Genomic DNA, 13,469 nt, shown 5'->3' with positions numbered 1-13,469 from the left:
ATTAAAGTATTTTTTCTTGTCATATATTATTGTTGATGACTTTACCAGAGATGATGTAATTGCTTTTGAACTTATATGTAACTTTCTGTTCCAGGATGCTTTAATCTGGATCCCAATAGAGTTTTGGATGTCATTTTAGAAGTGTTTGAATGCAGACCAGAACATGATGACTTCTTTATATCGTTATTAGAATCTTACATGAGTATGTGTGAACCACAAACACTGTGTCATATTCTTGGATTCAAATTCAAGTTTTACCAGGTAAGAATGTATATATAGATTAGTGTCATAATTTTGTATGTATAGTTTGTTTTATTTTTATTTGTGTTGTATTATTTGCTAGTTTCAGCTCAAATACTTCAGCTGATGAGAAAGAGAAATGAAAAGTTAATGATATGTTGTGTTGAGCTCTATATTAGCAGTGTAAATGATTTGATGAGACAGTCTAGAGAAAAGCAGAATTAAATTTTTCCTCAGGAGACAGGTTCTAGTAATACTGGAAAGAATAGGGATGTGTTGAAAATTTTCTATGCAGGAATAAACTGTAAGACTGAAGATTGGTGTGATGGGAATATATAACCGATTGAAGAAATATCCTGTTGTTACTTGTTTTGTAACACGAGAAAAAGGAGTGGTAGAAAATTGTCTTTAAATAGATTTTGCTTATTAGATAGTCATAGGCCTTTGGCTACATGTTATTTCAAGGATTTGATTGTGCATATGAAGGGCAATAGAATGTTTTAGGGATGTTAAGTACTTTAAGCATATTTTATATTACATTCTATTAAGTCAGTATAGTAGCTGAAGATACTGTATTTCTCTGGTTAATTCTCTTTCAATCTGTCATATTATTGCTCCTGTTATTTTCTAAAAAATTTGATGGAGGTACCTAACTACTGAGAAGTTGTTTTTGGTGGTATTAAGCTTTTATTAAAACATTAGCCACAGCTGCTACTCATTTTCCTACCAGAAGCTTGAGAGCCCATTCTTTTTTTTTTCTTTTAATGGTGATAAAAAGGTCTATATTTAGAATTAGCCATCTGGACTCAGTTTAGAGGATCCCAATCTTGTTGGCAACATCTAGAGCATCATAATCAGGAGCCAAGCGAGCATACGCCTTTTTCTCTCCATCAGGCCTTATCGGGGATTGACTTTGGCCACATCAATGTCATAGAGTTTCTTCACGGCCTGTTTGATCTAGTGCTTTTTGGCCTTGACATCCACAATGAACACAGCGTGTTGTCCTCTATTTTTTTCATGGCTGACTCGGTGGTCAGTGAGAATTTGATGATAGCATAGAGGTCCAGCTTGTTTCTCCTGGGTGCAGTCTTTCGAGGATATTTTGGCTGCTTCCAGAGCCATAGGGTCTTGGGCCTTCAGAAAGTCGGTGACATTCAGATCTTCCTTTTGTGCCTGTAGATGCCTTTCAGCATTGCTTTCTTAGCTTTCAAGGTGTTTGCTTTGTCTTAGGCTTTGGGAGGGGCAGGAGCTTCCTTTTTCCCCTTTCAGTGCCATATTAGCGAAAACTGAGAGTCCATTCTAATATAGGGAAATAGGTCAAAGTACTTTAGCGGGTTTTAAGGTACCAAGAAACCAATGGATGAACTGGAAAGGTAGAGAACATTTAACCTGGTCTATGATTAATACTTTCAGATCATATCATAGTGATAACATTCTGAGTAACATCAAGTTAATTGTTAGTTTTAGAGTAAAAGTAGTTTTACATGAATGCAAAGTTAGTAATATGACAGTGTTTAACAATATTTGAATAATACTTTTTGTATATTTTAAAATACATATTTAATATATATTTTTGGACTTTTTAAAGTATAAGAAATACTTAAATGTTAGAAACAACTTGTTCTTGTAAGAAACACCTTTATATTAATATTTTTTCTCTTGCCAAAACTATCTAGTTATTGTGAGAGTATAGTCTTGGAGCTGTTGAAGGAAAGGGAAGAATTTTCAGAGATTTTAAATAATTTGTGGTCATGTGAAGGAAAGTAAGGAAAACTGTGTAAACCAAGTCTTGTTTAGAAGATGTAACCATGGGTGTAGGCTCTTAGGAATATGTAGACAGCATGTATATTGGTCTCTTTCCTAATGCTCCTGTTCTCTCCTACCAATACCTGAAGATGCTAACTCCCTCTTTTTATTACTCACATATTGACAAAACCACTTAAAGAGGAAGGACACAGATGTGTGGGTACAAGACAGTTTTATTCTCTCGGAGCTAAACTGTTAAATAAATCAAAGTAACTTTTTTCCTAAGTATAAAATGTTAATTGTAATGACCAGAGTCCTCACTAAGAAACAGAAAAGGACAAGAAATAAATCAAAATGGCACACAGACAAAAGAAGCTAGTGTAGGGGTTTAGGAGGAAAATCACATAGCAAAATGCCCAGAAAGCCTATCCTTACTATTAATTCTTTTAACTGTAAAATTGATCTCTAATTTAATGTCAGGTTTTGTCAGAGTGCACTCAAAACAAGACAAACAAACAAACAAACAAAACATAATCCAGTATTATGCTAGGCAAAAGAAAACAATATTCAAAGGCACAAATAATTTGAACATAACAACATAGAAGCAGATACTACTATATTTGCACATGGGAGAGTGCTGTGGTGCCCATATTAATAACACATAGGGTAGAATTCAGGTCAGAAATTGTTATGAAATGATGATTGTTGGCCTTTAAGACTGACAGTCCATGTAGTGTTTTTATGTAGTTTATGATAGTTATAAACACAAATGAGCTAAGCAAGATGGAATCTAAATTTATCAAGCAGAGGGAACAGTTTATGTTTGACAGGACAGTATGAAACTTCTTGAGATGAATTGTTTAAGGTAGGATTAAGGGAACATTGCAAGTGGTCATAATATATCCAATTCAGGAATCTCAGAAGAGATTAGAAGTTAAATAAGCTTTTGTAAATTTTCTTTTTAACCAGCTGTTAATAGACTAGACTGATAATGAAATTTATCCTGCAATAATTACTTACCTTTTCTGTACCTTGTTTTTTTTTTTTATCAATGATCAGATTAACTAGATATGCTGGAAGTGATGGGCCTCACTTGTAATCCAGGTACTTGAGAGGCTGATGCAGAAACATAATGAGTTCCAGTCTTACTTGGGCTACATATTGAGATCTCATCTCAAAATATAACAAAACATTAAGTGAATTGTCAATACCAATATATTCTTCTTAATGCACCTGGAACATTCTTCAACATAGGCCATGTGTTTAGAATTTAGACCAAAGAACATCTTGAATTACAAAATATCTTGTGATCACATGGGGTGGTATTTGATTATAGCTATAATGATGGACAATGATCTAAAATTTCTTGACATCAGTTATCTAAATTGAGGTTATGAGACTAGTGAATGTGGTTCTAATACATTCAAGTAATGTATCTCAGAACAGATAATAATTTCAGTAAGCTTTGTGAATTTGTTTTGGTACCAAACTTGGACCAGTATTTGTTTTTACTGGAAATAATTTAATATAAAAAAACATTTATATGCACATGTTTAAAATCAAGGAACTATTGTTAAGTTTAAGACTTATGTATTGTAAAAAATGAAAGGAAACAGTATCTTCTTTAAACAACACAAATTAGTTTGATTATGGTCATAGTTTGCATTCCAAGTGTGGTTACGTGTACTTACCATTGTTTTATTTCAGTGTTGTGGGAAAAAAAGCTTAGTATGTTGTCAGTGTTTGCATTTTATCTATATTTGCCTTGTGATTGCTAGTTATTTTATTAGCAATAGACGCTTAACAATTAGATTCACAGTGTTTTTCTAGACATATAGACCCTCATGGTTTATCTGAAATTAACTTTGCCATTTTGTGTTTTAAATGCTGATTTATGTATCTTAACTGTTTTGAAGAAGAAGTCTGGGTGTAAATTGGCATACTTAGCATAAAGTTCAAGTCATAAAGATACAGAGTATGCCCTTCCACATTTGTCAGTGTTGTCTATCTGCATTGCATGACCTCTGAGAACTAGTTAAGAAGCAAGCATAAAAAAAAAAAAAACAACAATAAAACAACCACAATAACAATTCTGTAAATAGAAATGCAAATGATCTTATACAGTTTAAATCTAACATTCTGTTCAAATCTCAGCTTTTACTTGAATAATGTTATGCTTTGTAAAAGATGCTTAGTCTCAAAAACTTTTCTTATACTTATCTGAAGATGTTTTGGGCTGGCAAAAAGTCTCTGCCCCATTGTTCAGATGTTTGATTTTATAATGAAGAATATTGAAGTGTATTATTTAATTTTTATTGGTGTTTGGTAGAGAAAAGATAAGATTTTAATTTGACTCTATATCTTAAGGAATTATTCTGCTTTTAGGAACCAAGTGGTGAGACACCCTCGTCTTTGTACAGAGTTGCAGCAGTCCTTCTGCAATTTAATCTCATTGATCTAGACGATCTCTATGTGCATGTAAGTCAAGTGCTTTGTTAAGTGTATTTCTTATGCATCCCAGGAGTGAGGAAGAGGGCTAGGCAATTATATAGCTCTTCAGTGTTGGGTCTAGACTTCCAGGCTTTATTTTTTGAAGCCGCAATACATTATTGTTTTATCTAAATTAAAAATACAGTAGTTTTTCTTCTTTGATCAGCAGTGGAAAATAAATTCCTCTTAGTCACCCTTACAACTTTCAAGACTAGATATTTAGCTCTTTTTAATTATCACCAGTGCTTAGCTCATGGGGGAAAAGGTCAAGCACTAAAAAATGTCATTTTAGGCTTTTTTAAATTTTATATGTAACCTGTAGGAAATAGGGGATTGTCTAGAACTCCTAGATAAACATTGCTTTACAATATTTTAAGATTTCACCTCTAATGTTTACTGGTTGTTTATAGTAGCCTTAGCTATTGAAATAGATTATACAATTTACAGGGGTTGAAACATTCCTATTGTAGCTCAATGTAGTGTCTAAGTAACTTAAAAAAAATTGGCTATGTTTTGTTTGTGTCAGGTTTATTATTATGAAATGCTTATAATAACATGTTCAAGGTGCAATGATGGAGTTGACTTTTTCATAATTGATCTAGAAACTAGTTTGTGACTTATTATGAGATACCAAATTATTAATAGCTTTTGTAATTGAAAATTAGAGCATTCACATCTACCCTTTTGACATATATGTAGTACTTTGTTTAGTTTGATGTTTGGCTTTTAAAGGTTAAATATGTACATTTGTTTTGCTGGGCAAACTTTGTTCTACTGCAGAGTACCCCTGCTCCTGGTATTTTCAATGGAATAGGTATACATTTTAGGTATATTTATAAATTCAGTGGTAAACAACTCTGTAGTGTGAATTTAGAAATTATAATATACCAAAGATATAAAATATTTATTGCTATGTGACTTTAAAATGTATGTAAAACTTAGGTACTAACCTTTTTAATATTATTGGATAACAGGGCAAACTCATTTGAAAGAATTCTTAGATATGAATAAGCAAGGCTTCTTATTTATAGTAGTACTAATTGAACAATAGTCTGCTTTTTATATGTGCAATCTGCTTGTATTAACTTATGAAAATTTAATGATCTATTTTTAGCTTCTTCCAGCTGATAATTGTATTATGGATGAATACAAACGAGAAATTGTGGAAGCTAAGCAAATTGTAAGAAAACTCACAATGGTTGTACTGTCTTCTGAAAAACTTGATGAACGAGACAAAGAAAAGGACAAAGATGATGAGAAAGTAGAGAAGGTACATTACTTAGACAACTAAAACATTGTTTAGAATTATAAAGTTTAATTTCTCATGGTTAATCACCTTATGGAGTATATTTTCTTTTTTGATTATGTAAAATTTGACTCACTTGGACTTTAATGTGAATGGTACCTTCACAAAGAAAAATACTCTTTTTTTCTTGTAAATTTCAAAATAAATAAACATGAAATATGATTTTATTTTATTCTGTATATGTAATATTCTTTAAATCCTAAAGGAATTCTCAAAGATGAATGAATTCTAGTGTCTCTTGCAGTAAGTCCAACTTAAATTCAAATTTATAGATTGTAATGAGCAGGTATTCTCTAAATGGGAAAATAAAACAAAAACAACAACAAAACAAGAAAAAAATGCCCAAAAGATTATGTTTATTTTCAAGTCACTGAAAATTCAGGAAATGTCTGTTATTTTTCCCAGGAATTTTAACTTTTTGATATACATTATTATAACATTTAGCTTAAGTTTTAAAGAGAAATATCTATATTTCACATATCATTGTTATGTTTGTTCATTTTTAGCCACCTGACAACCAGAAACTTGGTTTGTTGGAAGCTTTGTTAAAGATTGGTGATTGGCAGCATGCACAGAGCATCATGGATCAGATGCCTCCGTACTATGCAGCTTCACATAAGCTAATAGCTCTTGCTATTTGCAAGCTCATTCACATAACTGTTGAGCCTCTCTACCGAAGGTTTGTTATTCTATACTATACAAATAAAGATATAAATACTTTCAGATAAATAAAAATATCTGTGTATTACTGTCTTTTCTCTTTAAATCTAGCATCTGTTACTGTATTTTCAATAAAACATAAGAACTATTAAGGGTATGTCAGAAATGTGTGTATGACTTCTCTCTTAAGTTCCCTGTGTTCTAGAATATGGGCTACAATGTAATATGAAAACTCCAGGTTAAGTTTCTGGAGTCTGTTTACATTATTGAGGATGAAAATACCTTTCTTCTTATTTTTTGCCTTTCCTTCTAGGGAGGCAGAAAGTTTTCCCCTTTAAAAATTTGCTTTAGGGAAACATTTCTCTATTCTGGTGTTAATGGTTCTGACTGACATTATCATTTCAACAGGCTTCTTTTTGGGAAATTACTAGTATAATTCCTTTTATTATCCTGAATGTGTCAATTACTCTTTTAGACATCAACCTATTTACAGGGAGCTTAGGAGCAGTATCAGCCTCATAGATTAGAACCTGTTTCAAACGCTGCAACCTTCTTGACTTGTGTGTAGCTGCTGCTTTCATTGCAACCTGGGGTATAGACTATGCAGGCCTCTTCGCAGAGATCGAGCCCTGTGACTTAAAGTTAGACCCTTGTTCTGCATGGGAAAACTCTGGGCATGCTGTCCTTTCTATTATGGCAACTTGGATTGGACAGTTAACTTCCCTACTACTGCTTCTTCATACTCAGCATAGGTAAACAACATCCCAGATTAAGACATGTTTGATTTCATCTTGTCATACATCTGATGTCCATGCCTTATTCTCCATTCCTATAACCACAGTCTCTGTGCTCACCAAGCTTAACTTAAATTCATGTTAAATGTTACTTGAGATCTACACCAAGAGGTCCTTTATTTTACTATTTTGAACCGTTGTCTTTCTAAATTTTGCTTTCATGCTTACTGAATTTATTTTTGTGTTTTGCCAGCTGAGAATTATTTACTGTAATAAAGTGAGTGGTGATTAGAATAGTTAAAATATGAACAAGAAAATGATGGTGTTTATATTGGAGACTATGTATATGGTACATAGATTTCTAAATCTTGCTTTTTTTTTTTTAATAGAGTTGGTGTTCCTAAAGGTGCTAAAGGCTCACCTGTTAGTGCTTTGCAAAATAAGAGAGCACCGAAGCAAGTAGAGAGCTTTGAAGATTTGAGGAGGGATGTATTCAATATGTTCTGTTACCTTGGTCCTCACCTCTCACATGATCCCATTTTATTTGCAAAAGTCGTGCGCATAGGCAAGTCATTTATGAAGGAGGTCAGTAAGGTTTTTCTTCCTAGTAGAAAATTAAAATTTGAAATAAAATGTGAATATATTTGTTTTCATGAGTATTTCTAGAAACAAACAAGCAAAAAATCCAAACATTAGTTAAGGAAAATTGTGTTGAGTATACTAAGTTTGTACAAAGCCCATTGTATCCCAGTGATGATTATGTGTATGTGTTTTAAAACCCCAGATCTAGGTATACGATTCAAGTACCTCCCTTAGGGAAACCTTTGGTTGATTTCATTATAAATGTGTACTTCTGCTTACTCTTCTTTCCCTTACCTGTCTTCTATGGATTTTCTCTCATGCAGGTTTGAGTCATTACTGTTGTTAGGAGGCTTTCCAACCTCAAACTGTTCAGGGCCTATTATTGTATTTTTTACTTATTTTGGGGAGATAAGGATTGAGTTTGAGCCTTTGTGTGTTTTAAGTATGTGCTCTACTGTGGAGCTATGTTCTCAGCTCATTTTACTTTTTAAATAAAGTTTTTATTAAAATTAATCATATGACAGAAAAATACATAATTGTGAATATACAGTTCAGTGACCTTTTTAAAACTAAACACCTATGTGTGCCTACCACCTAACCCAGGAAATTGAATAGTATCAGCAATGCAACTACCTCAGTTGTAAACACTTAGACTATTTCAAAAATCTTTGTGTAGAATGTTTATCTGATATAACATAACTAGCCTTAGATGCCTAATTTTCAACTTTTGATAAATTGTCTGTGTGTGTGTGTCTTTCTATTTTATAACCATTCCATAATCACCACAAATAATGAGTAGATTGTTTTCATCACACATGCTGTTACCTTCTGCCACTTATGTCACATTCCCTTTGTTGTTGTTTCCTGTCACTATAGTTTTGCCTTTTCTATGATCTCATATAAATTGAATTTTATGTTCTCTTTTCTGATTTATTTCACTTAATGTTTTTAGTCATTCAAGTTATTGCATGTAATAGTAGTTCTTTTGCTGAGAAGTAATATCTTATTATATGGAAGCTTAGATATATTTACCAGGTGGTCGATACTTAGGTTATTTCTGTGACTAACTATACTTTTGGGAGACATGTTTTTGTGTTGCCAGAAGTGGGATTGATTAGTGACATGTATAACTGTAAAATTGTTGGATGTTGTGGTGCATACTTTTAAGTTCAAGACTCAGGAGGCAGATGCAGTCAGATCTCTATATGAATTAGTGGTCAGGCCAGCCAAGCCTACATAGTGAAACACTGTCTTAAAAAAATAAAGTAAAGCAAAAAAGAAAGAAAAAAATTACAAAAACTGCTTGACAGTATTGACAATGTTTATAGTATTTTACATTTGAGACTTCTAGATGCTCTACCCCTTTACATAGTATTGTAACACATAAATTTTTTTCATCTTAATGAGTTATGGTATTTTATTGTTCCATTTTTGTCATGTTATTAACTACTGATGCTGAGTATCTTCATGTATTTATTTGATACTTATAATTATTTTCAGTAAAGTGTTCATATCTTGTCTATTTTTATATGACTATCTTTTTTTATGTCTTTGTATATTTTTGTTCTAAGTCCTTTATCACATAGGTTTTTTTAAAAGTCTTTCAGTCTGGCTTGAAATCTTATTTTTAAACTGTCTTTTAAAAAAATTACACGTAAGTGTGTGGGAGTGACGGGTTTGTGCAAGTGGGTACAGGTGCCAGGGGAGACTAGAAGATTTTGTAGGATCCCTTGGAGCTGTAGTTAAAGGTGGTTGTGAACCAAACTCTGGTCCTCTGGAAGAGTAGAGACTATTGAACTGTCTCTCTGACTCCTTGAAATGCTCCAGGGGATCTGACAACTCTGGCTTCCACAGACAACATCCCTTATATGCCCATACCCTCACACAGACTCATACAACTAAAGATAATGAGCAAGCATCTTTTTTTTTTAAAAAAAAGTTACATCTTATTAATTTTAGTTTAGTAAAAATTTGCTTTTAAATTTTCTATTTTGTACTCCCTTGAAAATTTTGCTTAACCCAATGCTTTCAAGCTGAAAAGAATTTGTAATTTCTTTTTAGTTATAAAACAGAACTACAAAATTATATTTAGAAACTCTTATAAGCACAAATACACATTTCTTTATTGTTTATTGATTACATTTTTTAAGGATTTATTTATTTATTTATTTATTTACTTATGTTTATGAGTACATTGTCGCTGTCTTCAGACACACCAGAAGAGGGTATCAGATCTCATTACAGATGGTTGTGAGCCACCATGTGGTCGCTGGGATTTGAACTCAGGACCTCTGGAAGAGCAGTCAGTGCCCTTAACCACTGAGCCATCTCTCCAGCTCTGGTGATTACCTATTTAATCTTAGACAATACTAGCTGTATGGAAAAATTAACAGCTCTTGTTATGAATCGCATATGACTCCTGAAATATTTGACTTGGTTTTAAATACTTATTAGCTGGTAGATTATTTTTTAGTATATTTTTCATACAAGTAAGTAGTGAGAAAAAGGCTTATTGATTTTATTATTCATAATTGTACATTATGAAAAGGTTCCATATAGGAATCTGTTAGATGAATATTGTATGTATCACTTAATATGATAAAATTGTATGAAAAGGAAACCTGTCAGTGTTATAGTATCTTGGCTGTTAAGAGTCTGGAAGGAACAAGTTATGTGAGCGATTTAATTAATACCTGCTTAAAAAAAAAACTAAAGGATTGTTTTCTCAGTACCTCATGATCAGAGAACATGTGAAATGTATTCATTCTATTACTGGAGCTAAAAATTTTGGTCACTTGGTAAGTTTTTTGCAAGATTGCTCTACTGTATAGTTTCTGTTTCTTCTTTTGTAGTTAAGATGAGGAGATACTCTGAGACTCCTTGTTCTCTCTCCTTACCTCTGGTCACATATCTTTCTCGTAGTCTAGTTTATTTATTTGTAAAGAATAGGTAGGTAAGGGAAGACCAGATAATCATTTTGATCATTCAGGGACATTGTGGGCAAGAAGTGCATGTCTTGTCATTATTATAATTGTAGGGGACCCGACCCTCACCCCTCCAAGTATGAAGTAGAATTTTGGTATATTTTTGCTCATTAAAATATTTTACCAGCCTGATGTGAAGCATGCCTGTAATTGTAGCATTTGGGATACAGAGGCAGGAGACTATTTAAGCCCCAGTTGTTTGAGAGTCATCTGGACAGCAGAATGAGACCCTCTTCTCTAGAAAACTTAACACAACAAAGCCCTAAAGAAACAAAGCGTTATGATCACCAGTCAGTTTGTTCTTCATTGTAAAATTTTAAAAGACTTAATGAGATCCAACTAGAATTCATAAACTTGCCTTTAAATATTGAATAAGACCTTAGTTCCAAGTTATGTATTTACAATTTAATTTATGTAACATTTTATTTGTGTATCGAGGTCATTATACAACTCATTTTTTAGAAAGTAACATATACTTAGAAAATAAGTAATCAAATAATTTATACTAATTGTAATCATTTTTTTCTGATTTTGTGTATGAAAATATGTAATAAATTTGAAGTCTATAAGACTTTCTTGTAGAATGTTTACCAGACTGTAGCATGTATCACAATCACCTGTGAGGCTTACTAAAATGCAGATTGTGGGCACTAAGTTCAGTTTCTGATCAGTTGGTCTGGGCTAGAAGGTGAAATTTGCATTTCTAACATGTCCCCTGGTAATATTGATGCTGATGGTCCAAATACCAGATTGTTATTCTAATATATTAAGCATATTTGATCCTCCATTTGGGCTTAGAGGGGATGGCAGTGACCAATAATCTAAAGTCTGACCAGCAATCACTACTATCCTCTCTGTTTCAGCACCCCGAGCATTTTCATCCTTAACATACTGTGTGAAGATACAACCCCTATGAACAGAGAAATCCCCAATTCTACCATACTTCATGATAGGTTCCTTTGTATTAGACTTCTTGACTGTGAGGATACTAAGATTCCCAAAGAATACATGGCAATTCTAGGAGTGGGGATATGTCTTGTCTTGTTAGTACACATCTTTGTCTTACTAGCACATATCAGCTTTCGCTGATAAGCTTCCTCAGAAAGCCAAAAAAAAAAAAAAAAAAAAAATGTTGCTGAAGATGAAAGTATCTCACAAGAGTAGAAAGAGAGAAGAGAATCTCCTGCTCCCAGGTCCCAGGAGGAGTTGACTGCTGTGGGAGACCTGTAGCACACATATCCACTCAGTCTTGTCTCGTTACAAAATGCAAGGGCAGAAAATCGTTCTAGTTGGATATTGCATGTAAACTAGTCAGAGGAGTTTTCTGTTTGTTTCTATTTTATATAGAGGCAAAGATTTATGTATTTATTAGCATACAAGGAAGTAGATTTATTATAGCATTTAAAAACAAATTGCTTTTGATTTTTTTTCCTTTTATTAAAGTTAGATTTTTTTTCTCAATATATCCTGATTGGAGTTTTCTCTAATTCTACTTCTAATTCCTCCTCACCTCACCTCCCATTCACATCTGCCCCCTTTCTCTCATTAGAAAACAAAAAGGCTTTTAAGGAACAATAATAAAGAATAAAATAAAATGTGATAAAACATAAACTAACACATCAGTATTAGACAAAACAAATAGAAGGAAAAGAGCCCAAGATAAGGCATAAGAAAGAGGTACACTCATTTGTACAAGCAGGAATCCCTAAAGTACTAAAGTAGTAGCTATAATAATATATTTGTAAAGGACTTGGTACAGACCCATACATGCTGTCTCAGTCTCTGTGAATTCATATGAGCATTATCATGTTGATTTAGAGGGCCTTGTTTTCATGGTGTCCTGCATCTGTTCTGGCTCTTACACTCTTTTTCCCTCTTCTTCTGCAAGGTTCTCTGAGCCTTGAGGAGATTTGTTGTAGACCTTGCTGAGTATTCCAAGCTCTCCCACTCACTGTGTAATGTGTATTTGTTCTCATTGTTGCAGGAAGAAGCAACTCTTATAATGGCTGAAAAGGCACTTGAGTATATCAGAATATCATTAAGAGTCATTTTATTGTTTTTTTAATAAAAGACCAGTAGTATTTGATTTTGCCCTAAGTCCCTGAACTATCTAGTCTCTGGTTCTTTGTTACCCAAGCAGTGTTGGGTATGGGTTACATTGCACTAGCATATTTTACATGCAGGGCACCTTTTTATATCAGAGGTTTTGTGGCTGGGATGGTGTTTGTTTTCTCCTTTGGTAGTGTACAGAGTACATTCCTTTACTAAGTACCCTAGAAGGTAGAGGCTCTATTTAGGTAGTAGTTTGGCTTCTCCGTGTTCTGTGAGTTGTATAGATATTCCTTTTAGCAATGAGGGTTTACTGAATGTTTGTGAAAAACAACCTATCATCTTGACAGCAGTCTGGGTTGTTTGGGGATTTTTTTATGGGACCTTAAAGGACAGTTGGATATAACCCAGTCCCAGTACTGGTGGCAAGAAATGGCCATTTGTGACTCTGTCTACCTCATTACTTTGCTATTTCATTTAGAACACCCTCAAATTTATGCATCAAATATTTGTACATTGAGGTAGATACATGCCCTTCTTTCTGTTGTCCCCCTGCCCCTTGTTCTTTATTTACTTCTTTTCTGAGAAACAACCTTTTTATGACATTGACATTGTGTTTGTGTGTGTATATGCATGTATGTTACAGTACTGTGTGGAGGTCAGAGGAAAACTTGTGGG

General features: G+C 33.3%; 1 protein-coding gene across 2 annotated transcripts in view; it reads left to right on the top strand.

The window, feature by feature from the left end:
• Positions 1–13,469, top strand: part of THOC2 (THO complex subunit 2) — a 112,119-nt gene that overhangs the window by 46,204 nt on the left and 52,446 nt on the right. For both annotated transcript variants that reach the window (XM_080909516.1, XM_080909515.1), the window contains exons 8-12: positions 95–261; positions 4,372–4,464; positions 5,591–5,746; positions 6,289–6,461; positions 7,566–7,761. In XM_080909516.1, the coding sequence (XP_080765642.1) occupies positions 95–261; positions 4,372–4,464; positions 5,591–5,746; positions 6,289–6,461; positions 7,566–7,761 (785 nt within the window). The remainder of the gene's footprint in view (positions 1–94; positions 262–4,371; positions 4,465–5,590; positions 5,747–6,288; positions 6,462–7,565; positions 7,762–13,469) is intronic.

This window comes from Micromys minutus, assembly GCF_963924665.1.
Source record: "Micromys minutus genome assembly, chromosome: X".
Taxonomy (NCBI): domain Eukaryota; kingdom Metazoa; phylum Chordata; class Mammalia; order Rodentia; family Muridae; genus Micromys; species Micromys minutus.
This window is presented reverse-complemented; position numbering and strand designations above follow the sequence as displayed.